General features: G+C 30.9%; 1 protein-coding gene across 4 annotated transcripts; it reads right to left on the bottom strand.

Annotated features, from left to right (window-relative positions):
* Positions 1-457: 457 nt before the first annotated feature.
* On the bottom strand, positions 458-10,108 carry LOC111906323 (disease resistance protein RUN1). Of its 4 annotated transcripts, none has more exons than XM_042896893.2 (8): positions 9,683-10,108; positions 9,514-9,588; positions 9,295-9,446; positions 8,278-8,814; positions 6,592-7,687; positions 6,273-6,494; positions 1,250-1,960; positions 458-1,166 (listed from the first exon to the last, which is right to left on the bottom strand). In XM_042896893.2, the coding sequence occupies exons 4-8, from the start codon at positions 8,763-8,765 to the stop codon at positions 573-575; spliced, it is 3,111 nt and encodes a 1,036-aa protein (XP_042752827.1). In that variant the 5' UTR covers positions 8,766-8,814; positions 9,295-9,446; positions 9,514-9,588; positions 9,683-10,108; the 3' UTR covers positions 458-572. The 4 variants fall into 4 exon arrangements, with proteins under 4 accessions (XP_042752827.1, XP_042752828.1, XP_042752830.1 ...); XM_042896894.2 differs by having other exon boundaries at positions 9,295-9,436; XM_042896896.2 differs by having other exon boundaries at positions 9,295-9,436; positions 9,514-10,108.
* Positions 10,109-13,169: the final 3,061 nt, after the last annotated feature.

Here is a 13,169-nt window from a genome sequence, read left to right as displayed (position 1 = left end):
TAAGAGTAAATTACAAGAATGGTCCTTATGGTTTGGGATAATTTGCAAGCTTGGTCCTTAATTTATTTTTTTAACTCGGAAGGTCCTTACTATTTGTTTTTGTTACACGCTTGGTACCTACTGTTTGTTTTTGTTACGCGCTTGGTCCCTGTCTTAACTAAAAAGACTATTATTTAAATAGAGAAAAATAGTGGGTTACGTAAGGTAAGGTGAGGGAGTGGGGTTGGAGGTGTGTTTATTTAAATAAATTAAAAAACAATGACAAAAATAGTCTTTTTAAGTAAGACAGGGATCAAGCACGTAACAAAATCAAACAGTAGGGACCTTCTGAGTTAAAAAAATAAATTAGGGACCAAACGCGCAAATTACCCTAAACCATAGGGACCATTCGTGTAATTTGCTCAAACTATAGTCAGACCACTAGGACGTTAAGACTAAAAGCGCATTTACCAAGACGTTGGTTCACAACAACATGATCATTTGATAATAATAACTCAAAAGAAAACAACGAGAGCATGAACTATGAATCGAAAATAGTCATAGATATAGTACTGGGTTTGCTAGATGGTGTCCTAAGGTTGCCATAATATCTGGATAAAAGAGTATAAATCATGTTGGATCATAAATGCCTTGCGCATATCAAGTTCATCATTCAAATATTCTGAATCTGTTGCGACTTTTCGTGATTTATCGGCATCATCTTTTCTTTCCCTAGGAACAAGTTCAGCTGCAAACGAACTCCAGTCCATGTCCTCTATGGAAAATGAAATAATATTGTATGATGAATTTAACGATGTGGTCTGCCTCAAGGAACTAAAAGAAACATATCCCACATATGTCTTTACTTCTCCTTTTAAATATTCAGGCCCCGGTGATTCATTTGAGTCCTGCCAAATCTCAAATCTCAAATCTTTTTCATATACCTCATGCGTGAATATTATATTAATATCCGGAAGTTTATTGTTGGTAACAATGCGTATTAAGAACCCAGAAAAGTCATTGTACCAATCATCTGGAAGACGCAATGTAAATGTGTGCTCATTATCATTGGCATCACGTGGACGACACCTTGTAAATGAGTACCCCGTAAAGAACCTACCCACAAACCCCTTCGGAATCTGATGTTCAAAAGCGACACTGATAAAGTGATCTTCAACAGCATTTCCCTGCCATAAAAAAGCACATTCAACTACGAATGTGTAGGTTTATATAATAAAGACTGGAATTGTAAAGGTATGTAGAACAAAACCTTGAGCATGGAGTTTAGTATTATGCCAGCTTCACCAAGTTTGCTCTCCCACCGATGTGAGAAGTTCCACAACCATTTACAGTTTGAAACATCTCCAAAGCTTCTAAGTGACCTACAATGATCCGCCTTAACAATAGCGATACTTGATGGCAGCGCTGACAATTCTACAAGTTTTCTGCACCATGACACATCGAGGCGTTTGAGCCGAGGAAGCTGTAAGCAAGTAAAACTTAATTGTGAAAACTTATTTCCTTCTAGATTGAGTTCTTGCAAGTTGGGTAACTCCCAAAGAGCATAGCTCATGTCATCATCTTCCAAACAACACCAGCTCAGATCCAACTTTCTTAAGACGAGTTCTTGTAAGTTGCAAAAAAATTGTAACCCAAGTTTTGTGTCACCACTATTATATAAATGAAGATTATCCATATTCTGTTGGATCTCAGAGAGCTTAAAAAGTTTGTAGCACCCTGAGAACGAAAGGGTCTTGAGTTTCTTTAGTTGGGTAATGGGTGGAAACATCTTAAGTCTCCTACAATCTTCTATAGATAAGAAGACAAGCCTTTCCAAACATCCGATCGATGGATGAATCTCTTCTAATAGCCGACATCCAGTAAGCTTGAATCTTTCAAGATGTGGAAGCCCATTAAAATTTGGTGTTATCATTAGGAAAGACAAATACCAGAGTTCCATTATCTTCAAATTTGGCAGGACCTATTGTATACAAGTCAAAAATGTATCATGGTGAGTTCAAAGAATATATATATATATATATATATATATATATATATATATATATATATATAAAGCTAACATTTTTTCTTGAATCTCATGTATTTGAAACCCCCATTCTTTTTTCCTTTCACCACATTTATTTGAAACTTCCATGACTTTTCAATTTCTTTATAATAATAATTATAATTTGTTAATTAGGTTAAATAAATATCAAATCTAAAGTGTAATCATATATAAACTAAATTTCAATATTAAAATAATATCTTTAATTCTATTTATAAAATTATGTTTTTTAACTTTTAGCATATTATACTTAATTTATTAGTTTTAATATATTGTTGGATGTAAACCATTATCATTTTAAAGGTATAGTTTTTGAACAATTTGTATAAAATACTTAAATTATTATTTAAAATATAACATTATAGACTCAACTTAAATATAAATTTTATTTAACTTAAACAACCCAAAGATTATTTTATAAATAGTTAAAAGTGATAAATTATAGTGTCTTTCTAATAATGATTATAAGTTGGTTAATAAGGTTAAATAAATATCAAACCTAAAGTGTAATCATAAATAGACTAAATTTCAATTTTAAAATAATATTTTTACTTCTATTTATCAAGTTATGTCTTTAAATTTTAACATATTATACTTAATTTATTTGATTTAAAATATTGTTGGATGTAAACCATTATCAGTTTAAAACTACAACTTTTAAACAGTTTGGACAAAATACTTAAATTGTTAATAAACTATAACATTACAGTGTCAACTTAAATATAAATTTCAGTTCCACTAAAAAACCAAATAATATTTCGTAAATAGTTAAAAGTGATAAATTATAGTGATAAATGCAAAAACTAAATTGTAATATTAGTTTAACTAAAATATTTCCTAAATATATTTATATAATCGTTAAAAAATTTCAAATAAGTAGCTTAACATAACTTATAATAACAATAGTTAAAAATAACTCTATATAAATGATTATATTGTTACTTTTAAAATCAAAAAATAATGTTTGATGTTTTAAATAACTATAATGATAGAAATTAAAACATTTAGCAAAAAAATTTTAAAAAATTAGTTAAAAATAACAACTATAAATAATATTAAATCATATATAATATTTAATTTTATTGATGTGTAACTCGCGAGTAGAAATCATTCAAACGATTGAGATTATGACGTTATAATAGATGTATATATATTATCATATAATTCAAAATAATCAATATATTATATCAAATTAATATACGAATTATTATATCAAATTTAAAAACAACGTTACTGTTATATTTTAAAATATATATATTTGTAAAGACTTCAACTATATAAGTGTTTCTGCACATTACAATGTCAACTCAAATATAAATTTCAGTTCCATTTAAAAAACTAAAGAATATTTTGTAAATAGGAAAAAGTGATAAATTGTAGTGATAAAAGAAAAAAAAAACTAAATTGTAATCTCAATTTAACTAAAATATTTCTTAAATATATTTTTATAATCGTTAAAAGTTTCCAAATAAGTAGCTTAAAATAACTTAAAATAACAATAGTTAAAAACAACTCTATATAAATGATTATATTGTTAGCTTTAAAATAAAAAAACAATGTTTGATGTTTTAAATAATTATAATGATAGAAATTAAAACATTAAGCAAATAAATTTAAAAAAAATCAATTAACAATAAAAACAACTATAAATAACATCAAATCATATATTATATTTAATTTTATTTATGTGTAACTCGCAGGTAGAAGTCATTCAAACAATTGAGATTATGAAGTTATAATAAATGTATATATTATCATATAATTCAAAATAATCAATATGTTATATCAATTTAGTATATATAAATTATTATATCAAATTTAACAACAACGTTATTGTTATATTTAAAAAAAAAACCCATATATTTCTAAAGAGTTCAACTATATAGATGTTTCTGCGCAACGCGCGGGCATTCGCCTAGTATATATATATATATATATATATATATATATATATATATATATATATATATATATATATATATAGAGAGAGAGAGAGAGAGAGAGAGAGAGCGAGAGAGAGAGAGATGTGTGTGTGTGTGTGTGTCAATCAGTTACTATTTCTACATGTCGATAATCAAAAATCATTTGAAGTACTAGATTATTTAGTTAAATATTTAAAATCACTAAATAAATAGATTGTTTAGTTAAATATTTAAAATCACTAAATAAATAGATTGTTTAGTTAAATATTTAAAATCACTAAATAAAAACAAAATAATATATCTTTTAACCCAAATCAATTATGTCAATCAAGGTTGTTAAGATTAGGGGTGAGCAAAAATCGAACCGCGAACCCAAAAAACCGAAAAAACCGCATAAACCGAAACCGAAAAACCGAAACCGAAATGAAAACTGAAGGTGCGGTTTTTAGTTTTGTAAAAACCAAAAATGTTCGGTGCGGTGTGGTTTCTAGTCTTGCGAAAACCGCAAAAAACCGAACCGTACCATATATATATATATTAAGTGTTGATATTTGTAAGAACGAAGTACTCATGACAATTAAAGTTTCTATAAACATAAATATCTATCTTATCAGAGAATGATTATATATTTTTAAGCATATATATAGTGATATTTACAAGAACAAATAATGTTATTATATTTTTTAACATTTTAATATTAAGAGTACTAGTGATGATAATATCATTTTTATGAATACATTAATTGCTACTATGGTATGTACCTGTGAAACAAATATTATATTTAATTTGTATTATATTCAAGCATTAGAAGCATGTTGGATGAGTGGTTATGTTATTTGATTTCAAAAAAAGAGGTGGTTGTATTGGTTCATCTCCAAGATATCATTTGAGCTTTAATTTTTTCAATCTTATAAAAGTATCGCTCGTCGCATTTGAGATAAAATATTCATCATTCTCACATTTCATATAAGAGAGTCAAGTTTATGGCTTTTAACTCACATCTTTGAGGAGTCGCAAATTGTTGGGAATGAAAATTTTGACGCTCCTCATCTCTACATAAAGTTTCTCAAAAAATGATTAAGACTTCTCATCTGAGTCAAAGTAACTCGTTGAGTTACCTGAGTTTTAGTAAAAAGGCAAAACAAAAACCAAATAAAAAAAAATGACAAAAAAACCGCAAAGAAAAACCGAACCGCAAAAAACCGAATAAAAAACCGCAAAGAAAAACCGAACCGCAAAAAACCGAATAAAAAACCGCAAAAACCGAACCGCATAAAAACCGAACGGTGCGGTTTCTAAACTTTAAAAAACCGAAGTTGCGGTTTTCGGTTCGGTTTTGACCAAAAACCGCACCGAACCGCACCATACTCACCCCTAGTTAAGATATATTACATCATTTTACACTCTCTGCAAAATCAAGATCACAAGATCAGGACATGATCCTACTAAAAATGTAGTCTTTTTTTTTTTTGAATGATTTGTAATATATATCAAGATTAGTTATCCAACAAATTCAAAAAATATTTGAACTTTGAACTTAAATAATTCAAAAAATCTTAGGTCCAAATTTCAAGCATTAAGGAATACAAACATGCTACACAAGAAAACTCCATTTGATCCTCTATATTCATCTATTCATGACAAGTTATATAGTATAAATCTAACATGGTAAATATTATATAATTAATATTTCCCTATTCTATGGTAAAACCAGCTTAGATGTTTTATTAAATTAGGAAAGAGAGTGAACAAAAAAGATAAAACTTAGATATAAATCATATTTTTTATTCGTTTATATATAAATCAATCTAAAATGTTCCATTAGATTATAAAAACCTTAATAAAAGGGATAATGAAAATATCATTTTCTAAATGTTTTTTTTTTTTACTTTTTAATAGATAATTATTAACGATCTTATTCACTAATGATCTTATACCGGGCTTACACCTAAACCGACCCTATCAAGATTGAAATCATATTTGTATGGTAAGATCATAAGATCGAACGATCTTATTTAGGATCACAATTTTAACAACATTGATCTTAATGTTCTATAATGATTATCAAGAAACAGAAAGAATAGAGTTAGATTGAACTCTTACCTAAGTAATAAAACAGCACTAGCTTTCAAGAAAACAAATGAAAATTATCTGTATTTATGATAAGACAAAAGAGTATTTATATGGACGAGCTTTACATAATGACATTATATGACTGATGACTCAATTTAAACAAGTATATTTTAAGAAGCCATTTGTTCTTAAGACAAAGGACATAAAAGATAGACAATAAGATTAAGAATTACCTTATAACCCTCCCAAAGTTGTGTACGAGAGCTGTTATGCAATATTAGACAACAAAGCTTCCTTTGTGGAAAGTTAGTAAGCAATGGACTTGCAAGATCACCTTGCCATTCAATCCACCTAAGGTTCTTTGTGTTTGCAACAAACGGTTGAAGATGTTTATACCTTTGTATGTGATCCACACTATTGTGTTTAAATCTGATTGCTTCAATCATGTCAAGTTCCTGTGATAGAGGAACAAAATGGTGCCGGGGTTGAGTTAAAAGATCTTTCTTTCTTTATACTTACATATATATGATGAATAGCTATCTTAATCATTACCATTGTTGCATCCATAGCACATATGTTTACAACATCTTCCTCCTTCCAAATCCTACTATGTTTTTCAGGATTGTCAGGGTGTTCTCCTCTAACAATGTGGTGTCCCATTTCTTGCACCAGATCATGCATATCAAACATTCCATTCGAAATACTTAGGAGAGCCTTTTGCATCAACACCTTTACTCCTATAACTGCATGAAAACCACAAGCATCAAGCATCTCCATTGCCCTATCTTTCTTCTCCCACCTAAAAAAGCATGCAATATCTAGGAACAACTTTTGTTCAACCCTTGTAAGTCCATCATAGCTGATTTTTAGCTTTTCCAGAATCTTATCATGTGGGATTTCTTTCAATCTAACCAAGGCACTCCTCCACTCATTCAAGTTTTTGTCACATAAAAAACGACCGATAACCATGAGTGCTAATGGGAGCCCATCAACATACCGGACCACCTCTTTTGAAAGCAGCCCATAATCTTCCATAGGTATCTTATCCCGGGGTGCATGGATGCACAAGAGCTGAATAGCCTCATGATCGTTTAACAATCTAATCTTGTGTATAACATCTACTTTAAAAGCAGTTAATAAATGCTCATCTCTAGTTGTGATTACTATTAGACTTCCTTCACCGAACCAATAATGTGATCCAGCCAATGCTTCTAGTTGGTCAAGTTGATCGACATCATCAAGGACAATTATTACCTTTCTATGGGATAACCTATCCTTTATCATCTGTGAACCTTCCTTAACCCCACCTAGCACTTCATTGTGTTTCAAAATACTTGAAAGTATTTCTTCTTGCAATTTTTTCAAACCATACTTGCTTGATTCCTCTCGAATATTTTCAACAAAACAGCAACCATTAAACTCCCTAGACATTTCATCATAAAAATAAGACGCAAGAGTAGTTTTGCCAGCACCCCCAACCCCCCATATTCCAATCTTGAGCACACCACTTGACCCAATTTTCAACCTTGATTTCAAATCTTGCACACGAGCCTCTATTCCAACCAGGTTGTCATTCACCCTTGAAGTTAGTGGATGCAACATCTTTGAGATTTTGCTGACAATTTCTTTGATGAACTCTGATTCATGCCTACATATTGGATATACAAGGATGATAATTAAAACATACTCACAAAAGAGGTGATTTGTTTCAGGCTTTCATAAACTAGAAAAAAAAATTAAAAAATAAAGTCTTAATTACCCTTTATATTTCACATTCAAAATAGAAACTGTAAATTAACATCACAAGTTGGAAAAAAAATTCTTGGGAAATATCAATTAATTAGCTTCTAATAGCAAAAAGTAGAGCAAAATGGATTTGTCGCTCTAATAACAAAAAGTAGAGCAAAATGGGTTTGTCGTTCTAACTTGAGGCATTAAGAAAAAAATTAGAATTAGAACTCAATGAAGTATATCATAACTAATTTTGAGCTTATCCATAATCCTAGATCACATGAAGTTCACGTAATCCTACATAACCTGGTTACCATCACATGCATCTATCTTTTAACTTACCAAAATGATCGTGTGATCTAGTCAAAGCCTCTGTTTATCAACAGCATCATCAAGAATAATCAACACATTTGTATAAAAAGCTTATAATTAAGGTACAAGTATAAATGTCTTGCAGACCACACATGTCTTTAGCATAAAAAATGCAAAAATATTGAAGAAAATTACCTGTTGGCAATGTCCCATCCAGAAAGGTTACTTGCATCCACAAGTGCTTTTCTCCAGGATTCAACCTTAGTCTTGTTCTCCAGCTCATGTTTGAGAAATGCTTCTCCATACTTCTGTTTTTGTTTTCTCAGTTCAGAGGGCTCCACATCATAAAATAAGGGAATAACGATTTGGCCTCTCGTTTCCCTGCAATTCATAATATAGGCAAGTTCTTCTAAGCACCATGAAGAATCTGCATAGTTTTCAGAGAATATGATGATGGAAATATATGATTCTCCAATAGCCTTCATAAGGGATGGACCAATCAACTCGCCCTGGGGAAGTTTTTTGTCGTCTTTATAAGTGTAAATTCCTTTTTGTTCAAGAGCTGAGTAGAGATGGCCCACAAAAGAATTGCGAGTATCTTCTCCTCTAAAACTAAGAAAAACATGGTACTTCCATGATGGAGAAGGATAGGCGGGTACAGAAGATGAAGATGAAGATGCCATGTATGTGTTGATTTGTTGAGATGTGGTTTGAGCACCTCAGTGAAATGAACTATATACAGAGAAAGAGTGATGTAAGTTTCCAAGAGATTTCTCATCACTTGATATTTTATATAGAGTGAAGAGTTCGCACATTGAAAATAAAAGATAGTAGGTACCTCCTTAATTAATTAGGAGTTTCCAAGAAATTTCCAATCAACAAAAACTAAATAATATCTTAGCACTATATTTTCAATATAAAGGGAGTTGCTTTCACATCATGTCAGCATCATATTCAAGATAGAGATCATCAATGATGTGGCACGACTTGGTAAGGTGATTATTATTATTATTATTATTATTATTATTATTATTATTATTATTATTATTATTATTATTAATACTTGACTATCCAATGAAGCCAAGAACTTCTTACCTTTTTTGACTATTCATGCAATAATGGTGTTTTTTATACAAAATATGTATCAGGTTAGGGCCAAAATCACGTGTTTCTGTGTGTGGGAGGAGAATCCAATAGACTTGTAAGTTGTACCTCATGCATTAGCAGCTTGTACCTCCTGCATTTCTTTGACTTGGTGATAGTGGGGTTATCTTAATTCAACCCACCATTGTTGTTCAGATGGTTTTTTTGTATGTAAAACTAGATTTCTTCTTCCAGGCAACTTTGCTGCAGTCTGAACCCACCTTCCAAAACACTAATTTATTATTACTCATGATTCAAATATATGTGTTCATTATCACTCAAACATACCAATTGCAAAGATTTTGATTTGAGAAGATGTGATGATAGAACCACGATGTAGAAACTTGGATTCATGGGTGGAACCTATAGATGTTGGAGAAGCGATGATGATGAAGCTACCAACAAAACGAGACAGTAACACAATATCCAAACAAAAAATTCAAAATCGAAACCCTACCTTTTAACCAATCAAAACCCAAAATATATTGAAACCGAAGCCTTATTCCAAAATCAAAACCACCGGATCGAGCAAACCACTCTGTTTCTACTCTGGTCTCCGGTTGTTGGACGGAGCAGGTTAAAAAGGCAGAAAATTATATGTGATGTCATTGGTGGGACCTATGACGCCATCTAAAACTCTCCCACATTCACCTTCATGATGTGCCCGCCTTTCGGTCAAACTGCGTCCTCACCGGAAACCCCACAGTCGCTCAACTCATCATCAGGATAAAATTCTCAAGATACCGTAACTAAAGATGATATTTTCCCATAACACTCTTCGATTTGCCCGGAGATGGAGTCGTTAACTTCGATAGGGTTGAATGGAAGTTTCAGAGACCGGTTTCAGCCCATGAACTCAACACAAAGTCTCGTTGGCATAACATCTGGTGGACGCTGAACTAAACGAATGTTTAAACCAAAATTTAACCAGCGGAACTGCTAATATTATTGTTTTAGGTAAATTAGATTAATAATGCATTTGCTAAAATATTTTTAAAAAATTAATTCGGACTGTGTTTGGTTTAAACTTACACGTTTCATCCTTAAAAGAAGATTTTATTATGGTTTTAGACAATACTCTATTTAAAATGACCATAACAACCATGTGTATTTTTTTCCCTATTAATCTAATATTATTTATCATTTGAAAAAGGAAATTGAGCCAATTCTCACCAACCTCTACCTCTCCCTCTCCCCGTTATTTTTTTTTTTTTTCATTAGTGTAGAACCCGCAGACAAAGTCATATGCTTTCGGCAAGCTTCAAGATACCCATGAAGTTGAGCTGCACCTCAAAAGGCACCATGAATCCAAATCCTTAATCAGACACCATCGGAGCAAGGTTACCTCCTCTATTTTGTGATAGGGGAAGCCATTGCTAGAAAGATATCAAGAACCATCGATCTCTTTCCTTCTTCTCCGTTCTCAATGAAGAACTATCATACTATTTGTTAATTCTATGTTCGAATCGGAGGCAGAGACGTTATAATTGGCAGCAGAGGCGGGCACTATCTCCGACAACATGGTTACAGAGGGTTGCATCACAAAACATTTAGCTAAAAGATAAACAAAATCAATATTTCTTCCAATTTAATTAAAATATTATATGTGTTAGTAGTAATCATAATGATCTAAACAATACCAATTTGAAGGTGACATGGAAAAGGTTAACAGTTAAACTCATTAAACATCTATACACCTCAGCTTCTTACTTTGCCCTGCCCTGTTGCAATTGGATCACTTTCCTACTTTGGGCAAAACAATGTCTATTAGTGCTCGGGTCACCTCAAGTTCCTTTTACATGTCATAGCAAGAAAAACATATGTTCATTTCATATTCTACAAATTTTGGTTTTAAATAATAAATAATCTTTTTAAATATGGTCTCAAACCTTTATTGGAGTTAAAATCATGACAATTTACAAATTAAGATGCCATTAAAGTTAGATTTCTTAATAGTTCTACTTTGGAACTAAAATAAACTAATCAGGAAAAAACTTACCCTTGCTCAAATTTAAAGACCCATGGAGCTTCTCCTTACACAAGTTCAATCGATCCTACAATTTTCAGAAATTGATAATTAACCAAAATATAATGATAAAACATAAGCAACAAAAGCCACACCTAGATGGAGCAGCAGGTTCAGATGTTTTGACTTCTTCAAAAATGAAATCGTCAATTTCATCTTCACTGAGCAAAGCATCCTTTCCCTCATCCAATAGTTCTTCAGAACTATCACCTACAAATGGACCTAGAAATTATGGGCAATTTGAAAATATCTCAAAAAAGCAATGTGTTTCATTGCAATCAAACAATAAGCTTTGGTGTATTTATCATCCCCAAATAAAATATGCGTCAGCTTCTCCTTAGCCATTCCACTTCTGTCATATTCCTCCTCACCAAAAACCGCTGATGCTCCTTCCACTACAAATAAAATTACATTTAGTGGCACAGAAAAAGTGCCACTAAAAACCAAAAATGTGCCACTAAAGACTCCCTGGCAATCAGCGGCACAAAAAAATAGTGTCATTAAAAGCGCTGCCACTAAAGACCTTTAGTGACACTTTTTGGTTGTGTCGTTGCAGCCTAAGTGGGTTTTAGTGGCATTTTACAATTATGCCACTAAAGCACTTATAGATTTTAGTGGCACTATTTTTATGTCACTGTTTAACTGCAAAAATAATTATTATTTTCATGCTTTTAGTGACATTTTTTTAACAAAAAAATTATATTAATAAATTAAATCTTATTTTTTTTTTATTTTAAATGAAATATAAAATAATAGTAGGACAATTAAAATAAAACAAAAACAAAATATCATTACATCAATTCAAACCTGTCTAAAACAATAATTTCAATACATTTAAAACATAACCGTCTTCAAAAAAAAGTTTAATATGTCTAAATGTTGTGCAAGTACTCAAAACATAAAACTATTGAAATAAATACTTGTTGGGAAGAAACATGAAACTTCATTGACCTCGAACTTTGTATAATTGCTTATCTCGTTCACTTAGTTATGATTGCTTTCAGATGAGGCTCATCGATTTCCTAAAGGAGAGATATTAGGAACCATAGAAAGATTATCAGGAACCTGAAACAAATGCAGAGTAGTATTGTCACTAATATATAGTGTAATACTAAAATAATTATTAATTTATATTTAGTTACCTCTAAGTTCAAATTGTTAAGCATTCCAAATAAGTTTGCATTTGAAATATGATCCTTGACAAGGTTGAAGAGAACGTTCAATGCATTTTGTGTACAAGCTAACCCATCCTTTAGTTGTTCAACAGTTTGCGATCAGTAGAACATGAAGCATTGTTATCTTTTACAGCTGGCATCCTTCCTACACATCGAATGTACCGATGTTTCTCCAGACCCTTAACTTTAGAGTAGTCATCATTTGAATAATCATCTTCGGTCTGTTATGTGTTTGTAGAGTCACTTGAAACAACTTGTAAAGAAGTCTACAAAAAAAAGTTATAATAGAAGTTTTTATGAGTATACAAAGTTATTAATGTTGGTAAGAAAAGCAAAATCATCATTTGGAATTTTATATAGAAAACAAAAGCAGTTTCATTATGATTAAACTTCCTTGATTATGGTGTATTAGTAATCTGATATGTCAAAAGAAGGCACTATAAATGATGAAGTTCTACTCAAATTTTGAAAAACAAAACATTTTAAGCAATATAAATTTTTTTAATATAATTACAAATTATGCTAGGGTATCCATATATTAAGGTTTTTTTTATTTTTGTAAACGATATTATAACAACTACTAATTGGAATAAGCCTCAAAACAAAACTAATGTAGCAAAACAGTGTCCAAGAAAGAAAGAAATGAACGTAATTGAATTCTCCTTGATTTCATTCCACAACAGAATCGTACATATACAGGGCGATAGCTATAAAATAGAAAATTACAATCTTCTAATTTTGGA

The sequence above is a fragment of the Lactuca sativa genome, chromosome 8, assembly GCF_002870075.4.
Source record: "Lactuca sativa cultivar Salinas chromosome 8, Lsat_Salinas_v11, whole genome shotgun sequence".
Lineage (NCBI taxonomy): Eukaryota > Viridiplantae > Streptophyta > Magnoliopsida > Asterales > Asteraceae > Lactuca > Lactuca sativa.
Note: the sequence above shows the minus strand (reverse complement) of the source record. Positions and strands in the feature narration are given on the sequence as shown.

Excerpts from the sequence above, each read along its gene's own strand:
- LOC111906323 (XM_042896896.2), bottom strand. The coding sequence starts at position 8,765 with ATGGCATCTTCATCTTCATCTTCTGTACCCGCCTATCCTTCTCCATCA. Across the intron at positions 1,961-6,272 it reads AACTTTGGGAGGGTTATAAG|GTCCTGCCAAATTTGAAGAT; the intron begins GTAATTCTTAAT and ends TGTATACAATAG. Across the intron at positions 1,167-1,249 it reads TACTAAACTCCATGCTCAAG|GGAAATGCTGTTGAAGATCA; the intron begins GTTTTGTTCTAC and ends TTTTTATGGCAG.